Source organism: Montipora capricornis, chromosome 7, assembly GCF_036669925.1.
Source record: "Montipora capricornis isolate CH-2021 chromosome 7, ASM3666992v2, whole genome shotgun sequence".
Taxonomy (NCBI): Eukaryota; Metazoa; Cnidaria; class Anthozoa; order Scleractinia; family Acroporidae; genus Montipora; species Montipora capricornis.
In genome coordinates, this window is record NC_090889.1 from 31,155,474 (window position 1) to 31,171,033 (window position 15,560).

The window sequence follows — 15,560 nt, forward strand, 5'->3', positions numbered from 1 at the left end:
ATTAGCTTGCCGTTTTCTCTTCAACAGCTTCCAAACAAAAGACTACTCAGATAAACTTATACATGAATCGTATTTCGCGGCAATTCAATTTATTTGACAAACCGACGGAATATGTTACGACTTTTGTATTTCCTCCTTTTTGGGAAAAATTTCCTTCTCGAAAGCAGTCGAACAAACGCGTAATTTTATTAGTGAAAAGTAAATTTGGAAGGGGTTGATTGGTTGACAAGGCTACAACAAGAAAATACTCGTAGATTTTGTTTACTAAGTTCTTGTTGAAAGAGAAGCGCAATCAACGAAGTCATTTATCTACGAAAGTCAGACGGTTTAAACGCTAAAAGTTTATTTTTCTTGAGGTTTCAAAATGCGCCTGTTGTTCGCAGCTTGTTTTGGCGTAGCCTTGCTCATTCTTGCCGCCATACATAGCACCGAATCAGGCACGTGTGACAAGACTAACGTCTGTCCAGCTATTAAGGCTTTGGAAATGAAATTGGAAACGCTTATAGCGCTTGTAACCCCGGTTGTAAACCCGCCAGGTAATCTTGGATTGACTCATCTCTTGTGCAATTTTTTAAATTTTGCTTTCGTTATTTGTTTTATTATCGTTTTTATACAAAGCGCCTCACATGAGCTTAATTTTCTTTACAGTTGCTCTCGCTTCTTTTTCATTTTGCTTTCGTTATTTGTTTTGTTATCATTTTTATACCAAGCGCCTCACATGAGTTTAATTTACTTCACAGTTGCTCCCGCTTCTTCTTGCAAGGAACTGTATGACAAACAGAAGTAAGTTCAGAGATAAAATATCTTTTTCACATTCTGTTTCAACACAATCTTTTCATGACGCTATACTAATTAAAAAGGGTCTGAAACAACTACAATGCTGTAGCAAGAGGCTGGGAAGCAGCTTTGCGCAGGGCATTGAGTTTTTCGACCGAGATTGCAAGGAAGTATGTCGCAGCATTTGCATTGGCACACGACGTTTTGTTCTCTTGCCGGAGCAAGAAAAATACATTAGTGACTTAAGCTTAAGGTATCAGTATACTCCAAAATTGAGCCCAACTAATATGCCTTCAAAGAAAAGTCGCTTTGTACGCTAGAACCTGAAATATCTTATTTTCACTCATCAGCTTGCGAGTAAATAAAGCTTACGTGTTGCAGACTGGCAGTGGAAAGATCCCTGTGTATTGTCACATGAACAGCCGTGGTATTGGCGCATGCGGCGGGGGAGGATGGACGCTGGTCATGAAAATTGATGGCCATAAGGTATAACAAACTAGAGTAAAAGCAAAGATCTCGGTTTATTTAACCTCTCATATTATTGAAGAAATTGAAGGACGTTTTACTTGTTAGGTGAAAAAGGCACAAGAAAAGTTCAGTAACTTTGACAGGGTTTTGAAAATGTGCTTTTTTTTCTTTCTTTTCGTCTAGCAAACCTTCCACTACAACTCCCAACTCTGGGCCAACAAGAATGAGTTTAACCGTCCGGGTGGCAAGACTGGGTTTGATTTCCAACAGACCAAGTTACCGACCTACTGGAACACACCCTTCTCCAAGATCTGTCTCGGTATGAAAATCGGCCATCAGATCAAGTTCATGGTCATTAACAGGCACGCAACCTCTCTGTACTCGCTAATCGCTGACGGGCGATACCGCTCGATCTCACTGGGTCGTAACACGTGGAAGACGTTGATTGGTTCACAGGCTTCCTTGCAGACCAACTGTAACAAAGAAGGCTTCAATGCTGTAGGTAGTGCTCAGGGCTCGTCCAGAGCAAGAATCGGTTTCTTAGGCAACAACGAAAACGATTGCGTCACTTCTGACTCAAGAATCGGGTTTGGTACAGGAGGATATCATGACGACTCTAACACGTGTGGAAACGAGGCTGTAGATAACGGGAATTCCGATAATGGAGGCAAACACATCAAGGCCATGGGATACATTTTGGTGCACTGACAAAATGTACCTTAACGTAGTAATTGATAAGCCCGAATTTTGAGAGAATCGGTCTGTTCTAGAACAAATAAAGAGTGGTGATGGGAGAAATGTCGAAACTAATGTTGTGTTGTTTTACGTCAGATTTTTTGCAGACAAAAGAAAGTGCTTTAAGGCACTGTAATGAACAGCGGTCTGTTCTCACTGAAACTCACATATTTGCGAGAAATAAAATGAAAAATCCTCTTGCCCAAATATACAAAAAATGTTTCAGTTTCTAGTAAGAATTACATTTGGAAACATAAATAAGCAAAAAGTAAGCGATGATGGCGTCGATATGACAATAGAACGTTGTTTCGTTTTCCGCTTATTTTAAAGAGTGTCCAGCTGAAGACCATGTAGGCAAGTATACAGTGCACACCACTGATTCCACTGAAACTTAGGGGTGGCGAGTGGTAGCTGCGCGACGGCGAGACACAGGCGTTTTTCTCTGCGAGCCCGAGACAGTTTGATTTTTCAGATTGCGAGACCAAGACCTCAAAGTGTTTTGAGAGCGATCCCCAGACGTGCACACTGGAGGATCCAGACCTTGAGCTAAGAGGGTAGGGGACTGGGGCCGGTTTTGGTTTGCTCGCCCTTCCAGCTTTTCGTCTTCTTCTTTTTAGCCAGGATAATGGGGGAGGGGTGGGCCCCCCCGGGACCCTCCCCTAGATCCGCCACTGGTTCAGACTCTTAAAATTCGAGCTTCATCTTTAGTTGAGAGCTAGAATGAGCTTGAACAGCGTGTAACCAGCTTCTTCAAACTAGATGAAACTGGAAATTAATTCGATTAAAAAACACTACGTTATGATATATTAGAACAAACAGCCCTTTTTCTCCCGCCAAAACAGGCGTTACGGTAGGTTTCGGAGCTTTTTGTGGAATTCGGACAATTTTGGAGAAGTTAGAATTAACTTTTCCTCGGAGATTTGTAATTTGTTCATTGAAACAGGCTCAGTATCAAGTGACTAGTAAACGTCATTTACAAAAACAGACGAACAAATGGGTGGGGTCTTCGAAACCCTTACCCTTGCGAAAAATCGAGACTCTGAGACAGCTTCGTATAAAAATCGAGACAGCGAGACCCGTGAAATTTCACTAAAAAATTTGCAATAGCCAGAGTTTTTGAAGGACCATTCATCACCCCTGAAGTTTAGCACACTTGTACAACATCACTAGTACATTAAGTACAACCGTTTGGTACAACTTTCTATTGCTTACGAGATATATCAATCAAACTGTCAGACACTGAAAAGTGTTCAGATTTGTAAGTTTGATCACTTGTTGCAAGCTAGAAACAACGGCAAATGGCATGTTTTTCTACATAGAATAGTTCTAACGTCTAGCCGTGATAAAACAACGTTGGCTAAACATCTGTAGCTTATCTCATGTGGCCAGGACCTAAATTTCAACTTCCCTTAGTTAAGTCATATCTAAACAGTAGGGTCTCAAAAGTTGTTGTTTTGTAGAAATGCGGCACTTTTCCAAACGAATTAATTCGAAGCTATCTAAAGCTTGCCAAAGACATGATCTGTCAATTTAAAAAGCCAAAACTCTGTAAAGGGTAAAGGTTAAGTCTGCATACGAGCCAAGTGGCCCATCAGGCCGGAGCTTATCCCGGTTTCTATAGTATGAAGCGACTAGGAGTATTTCTACTCCCCCCTGGATGGGATGCTGGTCCATCGCAGGGTTACCCTCAGCATTAAATTCGCCGGTACCCATTTATACACCTGGGTGGAGAGAGGCACCGTGAGAGTAAAGTGTCTTGCCCAAGAACACAACACAATGTCCCCGGCCAGGGCTCGAACCCTGACCGCTCGCTCCGGGGTCGCGCGCACTGACCATGAGGCCACCGCGCCTCCCAGGGTAAAGGACTCTGTGGGAAAAGCTTTCTTTGCGTCAAAGTAATGCTGGTTTTTGACAATACACAAATGAGTTCGACAGGGAGTACCGTCAGGATGGAGTGGAAATAACTAAAACGCTACTTAACGAGAAGCGAAACATCGTTCTGAAACACTTTGCAACTCCAGTTTGGTTGTTTTGTCTCTATTTAAGCTGATGTTAGCCAGTTGGCATAGAAAAGCCGCAAACGTTATAACTTATCGTAGAAACCTGCTGGTTGAAATCTCGCACCGAAGTGGGGTGTTTTCGTAGAAGGCCGCATCATAGCATTTAGAAATCACATTATGTTGGCATTATGTTTTCTGCATCTGTATGGATGGGGCCTTGACTGCTTTGTCCGAAAAGAACAAGAAAATATTCTTGTTTTTTGGACAGTCAAATACCCTGTTTGACACTCGTAGTTTAAGGACGTTGGCATTTTAAAGTGAATTGAAGGGTTCGTTTTTGTGAACTTGCCCTCCGATTGTATTAAAGAGTTAAAATCGGAGGAAACATTTCCGTGAAATAAAGGGCATTCAAGATAAGAATTTTAAAAAGATAAACGTTCATAGTGTGATATTTAGGCGAAAAATACTGAATTATACTCATTGAAGGGAAATTAGAACTAAAATTCGTTTTTCCTGTGAGCGTTAAGGCAAGGAAGTCTTAATTCCTACTTGGGAATTTCATTTTAAACTAATAGGCAATGTAGCACTTCTTGTTCGGTAGAATGTGATTGGTTTGCTACCCAAACCGAAAACAAAAAATAACTCCAGAAATATGGACTTAGACTTAAGAACAATGAAAGCTGCTACTGTACCAAGGAATAGCTGGCTTACAAAATCTTCTTAACTCAAAGTGATAGACGTTTTGGACTTTTGAGGCGGTCTTGATTTACACGAGGATTTGTTCATTTGCGCATTTTCACGTGCATGTCAACAAATGTGTATATTCAGTGTGGCACGTGCAATGATGTTTTTTTGTTTGTTTCCTGGTGTGTAAAAACTTCTGGGAGAAATTTTGGTGAGTGTATTTGACAAACTTTATCTAGAGGTAAAGTAATTGACTAGATGTAGTTGTTGAACGCAAGGTCGCCATACTTTTCTTTCCTCTAAAGCCCTGGCCAAACTATCGAACAAATTAAAGTTGGATTCCACATGCAATATTTCTTGATGTAAATGTTGATGTAGTGGCAAACACCATCCAACATTGCTTCACGAAACCCGATTCAAGTTCAAGTTGGCGCTAAATTTATAAATATGACGCTAACACTGAAACGAAAACCGCTCGTAGCGCTTGTGTTACTGAAGTCGTTAGAGGAAGGAAATGACGGATTCAAACGAGGAAAATCCAAAAAATGGTTAAGAGAACGCGTAGAAAAGGGTATGTTCACTGCAAGATACATCTGCGTTTAGGAGATGAGCGGCCAAACACTGCAACGTTCCTGCGTCGAGCAGAAATTGTTGGTCGCAATGTTTGGTCATGCAAAAGCAAACCCCATCCAACGCTTCATCGCACAAAAAATGTCGGATGAACATCTTCCAACATGGGTATGTGGCCAAACGGTCGAACAATGTTGGATCGAGCAAAGTTGGAGCGTTGAATCCAACTTTGTTTGATAGTTTGGCCAGGGCTTTAGATTCTCGCACAAAGGCCCAAACTACAATCTTGTAAAGGTGTACTTAATCCTAAAAACATATAGTGATCAATCCTCTACGTTCTTCTTGGTGCTAAAATATTCACATACCCCAATTTTGGCACAGACGGAAAACATAACATTTTGTAAACTAGTGTTCTTCGCCCTCTCTCGTCTCATAGATTGTTTGATAGAGCAATTTTAAATTAAAGCCAAAGCTAATTACTGTATTTAAAGTGATATTTCAATTCCAGAAGTATAGAGTTATTTTTACTTACTTTATATTTGGTTATGTTGTATATATGTGAAAACTACGTGCGTTTTTAGTGCCAATTGTCCAGTTGGATGTTTCGAAAAATAAAGTTGATAATTTAACCATGGCTCTAAAAGTCTTTGCTCAAAGAACAGAACAAGGCAACTTGAAGATGTTAAAGAATCATTGTCAAGAGCATCCTAGAGTATGCACCCTTCGTTTCTTCAGCGCGCACAGACAATTCCTAAAAATGTACGTGGAATTAATTTCGACTTTCCACTCCAAAGGCAGCAATTCCTCTCGAACTTAGAATTGCCCCTTCGACCATCAACAAGATTTTTATCCGTATTTTTTACGATGCTTAAGCCACAGAGCACGCCCGAACTCATAGTCAAAATCTCTCATCATGTTGTTGTCGCGAACGAAAGTGAGAGATTCTGTAGACAAGGCTCCGATTGCAGAGCCCGCGAAAATGAAAGCCTATCAAATTTCGCTATTTCAGTGATGTAATGATGCAAGGGAAATAACCAATCAAATCATGTTGCACAAATTCCTGAAAAAGTCACGTGGGCTTTGAACACAATTATCAACCGTAAATCACAAATGACCCTCTCCGATTTTTTTTAGGGGAGGGGCGGCTGTACACAGGCTACTATACTAGCTGCTCTATTATGTGAGCAATTTTGCCGATTCGCACGCGAATGGAGGTGCCAAGATATCGATCAAGTCCTACTTCATGAGATCATTTTTTTCTCAGTGTATTCAGCAGCACTGACTGAAGTATTAGGCAGAAATGCTTCCAATCGGAGTAAACTGCCGACTGCAGCCTGCTAGTCTCGGGAAGAAGAGAGAGGAAGGTTAGGTGTGAAGCTAACCTGCTTTATGTCGAAAGCGACTTCGATGCCACAGAGAAAATCATTCACACAGTTTTCTTCGCCCGTTGAGGCGTTAAATTTGATCGTCAAGTCAAAATCTCTGACCGTTCAGTTATATAATTCGACCATTAAGTCACATGTGCCGTCGAGGCGAAAGAAAAGCTTGCAATCATATTGTTCTGTGGATTTTGATTTCCTTGCGTTATTAAAATGCGATTTGATGTGACCTTTGATGTCGCGTTGCGTGACGGCTCAATTTTCGGTAAACTCAGGCTAATTTTTAAAAAGAATGCTTGTGGAAATCCATCTGCTAAAGGTTTCCAAGGTCTCTTAAACCAAGTTCTAGCAGTTTTTACGTTCTTTTCTTTACTCAAGAAATATATCTTGGGGCTCTGTTGTTGTTTTGAAACTTAACTACAATCCTCGCCAAAAATCCTTGAAACACCCCCTTGCCCTGGACAGTGTTGAGATGACATTTTACTGTTTGACTGGCTGCAACAACATTGAAAAAGGGAGGGGACGAATACGGTGCGAGAATGTTCAAAGTGTTTCAAGGTTTTTGTCGAAGATTGTAGCTGGAAAAATCGTAATTCTCTTTTGAAAAGCTACACCAACCCCTATTATATCGTTTATTAAAAATCGCATTATCAGTATTTCCCGCAAACTCTGACGCCAGCACCCACTTTCATATTGAAACCCCTAGTATTAGATTTCTTTGCGGAGAAAAAAAATACTTTCACTGTTTGAACAAAACACGCGATCGGATAGTAAAACAAGTCGGATAAGTTTTAATATTCTTGGAGGTAATGCCGCCTGCTGGCCGAGTGGCTCGATAACATCTGTTAAGCAAAATTATTATGGTGTTTGAAATACGACTAAATGAAGTTTGGCTGCCAAACGAGCTACGTTATTCAACCTTAAAGGCAGTGATTTCTAAATGCTATGATGCGGCCTTCTACGAAAACACCCCACTTCGGTGCGAGAGTTCAACCAGCAGGTTTCTACGATAAGTTATAACGTTTGCGGCTTTTCTATGCCAACTGGCTAACATCAGCTTAAATAGAGACAAAACAACCAAACTGGAGTTGCAAAGTGTTTCAGAACGATGTTTCGCTTCTCGTTAAGTAGCGTTTTAGTTATTTCCACTCCATCCTGACGGTACTCCCTGTCGAACTCATTTGTGTATTGTCAAAAACCAGCATTACTTTGACGCAAAGAAAGCTTTTCCCACAGAGTCCTTTCCCCTGGGAGGCGCGGTGGCCTCATGGTCAGTGCGCGCGACCCCGGAGCGAGCGGTCCGGGTTCAAGCCCTGGCCGGGGACATTGTGTTGTGTTCTTGAGCAAGACACTTTACTCTCACGGTGCCTCTCTCCACCCAGGTGTATAAATGGGTACCGGCGAATTTAATGCTGAGGGTAACCCTGCGATGGACCAGCATCCCATCCAGGGGGGAGTAGAAATACTCCTAGTCGCTTCATACTATAGAAACCGGGATAAGCTCCGGCCTGATGGGCCACTTGGCTCGTATGCAGACTTAACCTTTACCCTTTACAGAGTTTTGGCTTTTTAAACAACAGACACAAAAATGGATCTAAACGATGGTGGAGTTATATACAGTTGAGTTTGAATTATTGGCTAGTTTAACATGTCCTTTCCTTTCTCGGCGTTGCCACAATACCGTTGGAAATGACCCCAAGTCACTCGGTAAACTTAAAAGGGCGTGGCACTTAGAGATGTTTAAATCTAATCCTAAATACGATTGAACTGCGTCCTGTACGGATGCAGTGAAATTTATGTTTGTAGAAAGCTGCGCTATGCTTGGATCAAGCAGTATGCAATCGTTGGAGATGAAGAAAGCATTTGCCTCTGTTTGCGTGTCGAGCGGAAGGAAGATCAGGATTGTCCTGAGTTTTTAAGGTGTAGAAATCTGCCTCGTTGGCGATTGTTGCAAAATTGTCATTTTTGCCATATTTGCCAAATTCGCCAACATTTTCTTTTTTGCCATTTTTGTTGTTGTTTGCATTTCTGGACATATCTCATGGTTCCGATCATCAACTAAGTTACTATACTATCCCAAAGTTTCCTATCCCTCTCCTTTATCTTATCATTAAAAACAAGATTACTCGTATAACCATACTTATATGCTCTTTTGTTGAATTTATCAATTCTACTGGGATACTTTGCATTGAATGCAGCCCCCCACACCTCGATCCCAAAGTTAAATAAAGACATAATTAAACTATTATATAACGTAGTCAGCTCATTGAGAGAATAACCATAGAATTTACAGACTCTTAGAATGTATAATCGTGAACTAGCCTTACTTAAAAGGGTGTCAATTTGTTTATCCCAATTAGTAGGATTTTCCTTAAAGAACACACCCAGGAGCTTAAGTTCTTCCCTTCTCTCAATATTTGGTATTTCCTCTGGGACAAGTTTCTTAGATTTACCCCGAATGACCATTTCCCAAGTTTTCTTAAGATTCAATTTCATATTATTCTGTGTTGACCAATGATTAGGTTGTTTACTTCTAAAGGGGAAGTGTCAATAAGGCCCTCTCTAATTGGGATGCTAAGACTAATATCATCTGCAAATTTCACCAACTGGCAACTGTTAGGCTCAACAGGGGATACATCGTTCATCATCACCGAAAAAAGAACAGGTCCCAGCACTGTACCCTGTGGAACTCCGTGATTGATGTCTAAGAATTCAGTTATATTACCATCTACTGCAACCCTTTGTTTTCTATTACTCAAGAAATCTATTAACCAGTTTATAACATGAGGGTTGATTTCAAGATCTTTAACCTTATTGCAGACAATTTTATGTGAAACGGTGTCGAATGCTTTACTTAAGTCAAATGAGAAAACTCTAACACAGTTAGATTTCTTATCCAAGGAATTCAACCAGTAATGCTGACATTTGATCAACGCCAAGGTACTGTTACAGTTCTTTTTGTAGGCCAAATTGATCTGGTCCAATAGCTTGTTCAAGACATCCGCATATTTCTTTTTTGTAGACAGCTTTCTCAAAAATTCTCATGATGATAGGGGTCAATGAGATGGGTCTCAGCCGATTACATTCACTGAATGGCGATTCTTTGGGAATTGGTGTGATATTGGCAAGCTTCCAAAGCTGGGGTACACATTGCTTTCGCAGTGAGCAGTTGAAAATACTGCAAATTATAGGTGCTAGATGGTGGGAATAGTCACGCCAAAGCCAGAAAGGTAAATCATCAGGGCCACTAGCTGATTTTTTTTTTGTTTGCTTAATAACAGGCTGACAGTTATTTCGTCGATGTATGGTATTCTACATCCTTCAGATATTTCAACTTGCTCGGGTCTGCTATTAATCAGGATCAGTACTAATAGACTGGAAACATAAGTTAATTTCGTCAGGGCTAATCATATTGCTCACTGGGGTATTTTGACCCCGCCCAGTCAACTTGTTTAAGGTACTCCACCAGCGTTCAGATCCATTTTTGTGTCTGTTCTCTTTCTTCACAGCCGCAATTTGGTTTCCTCTTAGTAACTTGTTGATTTTCTGTTGAAGAGTTACTTTTTCTTGTCGGCTTTGGATATTGTTAAGTTTATGTCTCATCTTTAGTAGATATTTAACTAAAGGAGACATATAGGGGGGATCCCTCGATGACATACGAATCTTTTTCATCGGAAAGCACTTATCAAAGGTAGACCAGAGTTTTTTATTCAATGTTATCACAGATTCAGATGGATCATCTGATGATAAAATATCGCTCCAATCCATGTGTTGTAATTTTTTATCCATTTTAATCTTACGATGTTCCCGTACATCTCGGAAGTACACTGTTCGTCTGACTGGCTTTATTGACATTCTTGGGGGAAAGAGCACAGCTAGATGGTCTTTTTAGAAAATTTTAAAAATACGATTGTATTCTATAACTATTAAGCTTTCAGAAAATGTATAGGTTGATGGGGTTTACTTTCAAAGCGCCAGCGTAAGAGCGCGATTTCCAAACACTGTCAATCCACCTACCATGATACCTTAAAGCCTCAAAGTAATGATTTTGGCACAGAATTGACCTTGTGACACTGCTCCTTTAAATCGGCAACCGAGTGGTTAAGGAGTGAACTGGCATTAGTATTTTCATTGAATTGAATCACTGGTAGTCTACCGAATGAGTAACAACAACAGCAATAATATTAATTTATACCTCAGAAAAATACTGATAATTATATATAATATATTTGACGGCAAAAAAAGGTAACAGGTCAACTGAAAGACCTGTACTAACCTAAAGTAGTTAGATGCCCGTCCAACAATGCAATTAGAAAAAAAAGTTTGGTCAGTACACACATTAAGGTACAGTTTGAATAATGAAATAAAATAATCTAGACTAATGAAATTAATCTAGTTGTTAACAACAATTTTTATGTTATTACCGACTAATGAACGTACACAAAAAAATCAACAAAATGAGTTAAACAGATAGTATAGATATCAAAATACAATCGTCCTTGATATGTGCAGGAGAATATTACATGGAGCCTTCATCTTCCGGTGCGATAGCATTTTCACACCTTGAGCTATTTTAAAAAACTGTTTCCTAATGGTTCGCATGAAACCTGGCTTCCGCTGACCGATATGAAAGCGTGTATCCTCAATTTGAGACGTCTTTTTGTTAATGTGCTACAGTTTCTCTCTTTACTATTCCTTCTTCACTTTTACATATATTTACCCTGTAATGGTCCCATGATTCAATGACACGTTTCGCTTGTTGCTTGCAACTTATCTGTGTTATGTTGTGCTTTGCTTATTTTGTTTTGTTTCGAGAGGTCTGACTGCCATACTTCTTATCCTAAAAAAAAATTGAAAAAGCTTGGATAAAAAGCGAGAAACCGTTGAGAGAATATTTATGAAAATACGCTTGGAGAATATTTATGGGTACAAGACTTTGTACATTTCTGAATAAAATTTGAAACCACTAGTTCGACGTCATTAGCGGGAGACGGCATATATTCGACTTATTAAAAGGGTATATATTTTATCGTTTCTCTACAAAAAAATCGTAAAACAAAAGTCTATTAAACTCCGTTAAGTTCGTGTAGGGGTAGCTGAGGGAGCATATGAACTTCCTTGTAGGGTAGGTGAGGCAAGTGACCCTTTGAAAATACTGAGAAATTTCTTCTATCACTTTGGTACCTATTGCGTTTCGTAATTGCATATTCTACGGGGTAGGAGAAAGTTTTGTTTGACGACACAAAAATGGCTTCCTCTGTCGTTTTTTTCTTCTAGACTATAAAATCCTGTACATAAAACCAAGATTTCGAAATGGTAAGGAATAAGTATCAAGAAGACTCGGCCGATGGTTAATAAGGGGGTGACAATGACTTAGAAACAATGATATCGTCCTTCGAGTTGCAAGAAGGTCTGAATTAAAGGTCTGCCTGGATACACATGGAGTACATATCAAGACCGCGCTACGGAACACTTTGGACAAGTTTATAATGAAAGTCAGTTGTTGGAACCTACGGTATGGAAATATCGCTAGTTCAACCGAATTTTATAGCGCTTATTAAATTAGCACTCTCTTCCACAGGAATATTTTTGGTGTTATTTATATTAACGTTTCAGCTGACTTTTACCTACTCAAGAGATGGACAACAACACGTATTTGGATAGCACAAATGTACTTTTGGACAACGCATATATCCAAGTCACTATTTTTCATGAACACTATCTTTAGGTCGTTCACACTCGTTGATTATTGCTTTAAAACCTACTTATTAACCTGCACTCACCTTTGATATTTCGGGAAATACTGTCGCATGTAGTTGTAAAATTTAAGACGGCCACGTCAATGTTATTTTGACAGGCCGGCGCAAAATCTCGCTGGTCTTGTTGAGGTTTTTTTTATAAGTTAGATATTATTATTTATAGCAACTGTAGTTGTGTCAGAAATATATGTATATTTGTGTAAAACGTACACTCCTTTGAAGCCATGAAAAATGAATCTGTTCCCTCCTATTCCAAAATAAAGTTAATACTGTAGGAAGGCATTTGTTCGTTATTATATCTACAAAAGAATGTATACATAGTTAGTATCACCCAACTAGTGGACTAATGCAAATGCTGCATTTTGATTGGCTACGCTACTAGAGGACTATGGGGTAATAGTCATCGCGTAGAGAAAAGCGTCATGCTTTCTTTCGTTTTATTCCCAATAAATATATTTTCAACTTGCATTTGCTAACTTTATCAATGCCTTTTCTGTCCGACTAGTTGGGTGATACGAAAACAATTAGATCCTTCGCCCTCAGGGGCTACGGGTCAATAGCCCATTCGGCTTCGCCTCATGGGCTATTGACCCGTAGTCCTTGCGGGCTACGGGTCTAATTGTTAAATAGCGCTAAATGCTGTTCAGATCGGCTCAAAGGCCAGTCTTTGCTAGGCATATTAGTGTGCAGTACGATTACTGTGGTTACTGTGGTTAGTATATCAGGGGCACCCAACGAGAATATTGTTCAAAACTACTTAAACATAGCATTGTTAAATGTTTTTTGGTCTTTAAACGGTAGATATAGGCATATTTTTATCCTCGAAAAATTTTTCATCTGTTCGGATTTCCTAGCTGAAAGTCTAGTGATCCGAAAATTATAGGGATCAAAACTTACTTTTTCAAAAATTTCAGCCAGAAAAAAATGCTCCCGAAAATCCTAGGTGACCTTTTTAGGGTAAAAATCCGTTTAAAATAGGTAATCATAAAGTAAAGTACGATCGTCCGGGTGAGTGTAGTCCCGAGAAGGACTGTTTGAGATGACATTGACTGACGTTTCGACAACCTGAGCGGAAGGTAATTATGCTAGGTAATGCTAGGTAACAATGCTAGGTAATTATACCATTTTTCAAATGATCGAAAATCCTAGGAGAGGCAGGCAAGCAAGAAATTTTACAACAAATCTTCCGAAAATTCTAGATCTCAAATCGCCTTCCGAACAGATATTTTCGGAAAATTGACCGTCGGGTGCCCCTGAGTATATTTTGAGACATCCAGTGAACTCACGTAATAAGGCTTATCACACACACAAGAAATATTTAAGATCGCTCAACCGAAACCAAAATTCATTCATTCGGCAACAATTTAACGGAGAAATTATAATACAATCAGACATTTCATTATTCTTGTGAGTGAGCCAACAGCAGAGCAAACTGTTATGTGTTCCGGTCTGTTAAGCATTAGCTTGCCGTTTTCTCTTCAACAGCTTCCAAACAAAAGACTACTCAGATAAACTTATATATGAATCGTATTTCGCGGCAATTCAATTTATTTGACAAACTGACGGAATATGTTACGACTTTTGTATTTCCTCCTTTTTGGGAAAATTTTCCTTCTCGAAAGCAGTCGAACACCTGGCAGACACGCGTAATTTTATTAGTGAAATAAATTATTAAAATATTCGATGATTTTGTTTACTAAGTTCTTGTTGAAAGGGAAGCGCAATCAACGAAGTCATTTATCAACGAAACTCAGCCGGTTTAAACGCTAAAAGTTTATTTTTCTTGAGTTTTCAAAATGCGCCTGTTGTTCGCAGCTTGTTTTGGCGTAGCCTTGCTCATTCTTGCCGCCATACATGGCACCGAATCAGGCACGTGTGACAAGACTAACGTCTGTCCAGCTATTAAGGCTTTGGAAATGAAATTGGAAAAGAAATTGGAAAAGCTCATAGCGCTTGTTAACCCGCCAGGTAATCTTGTGCATTTTTTTAATTTTGCTTTCGTTATTTGTTTTATTATCTTTTTTATACCAAGCGCCTCACATGAGCTTAATTTTCTTTACAGTTGCTCTCGCTTCTTTTTCATTTTGCTTTCGTTATTTGTTTTGTTATCATTTTTATACCAAGCGCCTCACATGAGTTTAATTTACTTCACAGTTGCTCCCGCTTCTTCTTGCAAGGAACTGTATGACAAACAGAAGTAAGTTCAGAGTTAAAATATCTTTTTCACATTCTGCTTCAAAACAATCTTTTCATGACGCTACACTAATTAAAAAGGGCCTGAAACAACTACAATGCTGTAGCAAGAGGCTGGGAAGCAGCTTTGCGCAGGGCATTGAGTTTTTCGACCGAGATTGCAAGGAAGTATGTCGCAGCATTTGCATTAGCGCACGACGTTTTGTTCTCTTGCCGGAGCAAGAAAAATCTATTAGTGACTCAAGCTTAAGGTATCAGTATACTCCAAAATTGACCAAAATTGAGCCCAACTAATATGCCTTCACAAATAGTCGCTTTGTACGCTAGAACCTGAAATATCTTATTTTCATTCATCAGCTTGCGAGTAAATAAAGCTTACGTGTTGTAGACTGGCAGTGGAAAGATCCCTGTGTATTGTCACATGAACAGCCACAGTATTGGCGCATGCGGAGGTGGAGGGTGGACACTGGTCATGAAAATTGATGGCCATAAGGTATAACAAACTACAGTAAAAGCAAAGACCTTGGTTTATTTAACCTCCCATATTATTATAAATTGAAGGACGTTTTACTTGTTAGGTGAAAAAGGCACAAGAAAAGTTCAGTAACGTTGACAGGGTTTTGAAAATGTGCTTTTTTTTTCTTTCTTTTCGTCTAGCAAACCTTCCACTACAACTCCCAACTCTGGGCCAACAAGAATGAGTTTAACCGTCTGGGTGGCAAGACTGGGTTTGATTTCCAAGAGACCAAGTTACCGACCTACTGGAACACACCCTTCTCCAAGATCTGTCTTGGTATGAAAATCGGCCATCAGATCAAGTTCATGGTCATTAACAGGCACGCAACCTCTCTGCACTCACTAATCGCTGACGGGTTATACCGACCGACCTCACTGGGTCGTCACACGTGGAAGACGTTGATTGGTTCACAGGCTTCCTTGCAGACCAACTGTAACAAAGAAGGCTTCAATGCTGTAGGTAGTGCTCAGGGCTCGTC

The 15,560-nt window shown here is 39.8% G+C and overlaps 1 protein-coding gene and 1 pseudogene across 1 annotated transcript; both read left to right on the forward strand.

Annotated features, from left to right (window-relative positions):
• Positions 1-293: 293 nt before the first annotated feature.
• LOC138057824 (uncharacterized skeletal organic matrix protein 5-like) lies at positions 294-2,051 on the forward strand. The gene is made up of 4 exons (XM_068903736.1): positions 294-536; positions 741-783; positions 1,128-1,263; positions 1,429-2,051. Exons 1-4 carry the CDS (start codon positions 365-367, stop codon positions 1,951-1,953), a joined length of 876 nt encoding a protein of 291 aa, XP_068759837.1. The 5' UTR covers positions 294-364; the 3' UTR covers positions 1,954-2,051.
• Positions 2,052-14,061: 12,010 nt separating this feature from the next.
• Positions 14,062-15,560, forward strand: part of LOC138057826 (uncharacterized skeletal organic matrix protein 5-like) — a 1,772-nt pseudogene continuing 273 nt past the window's right edge.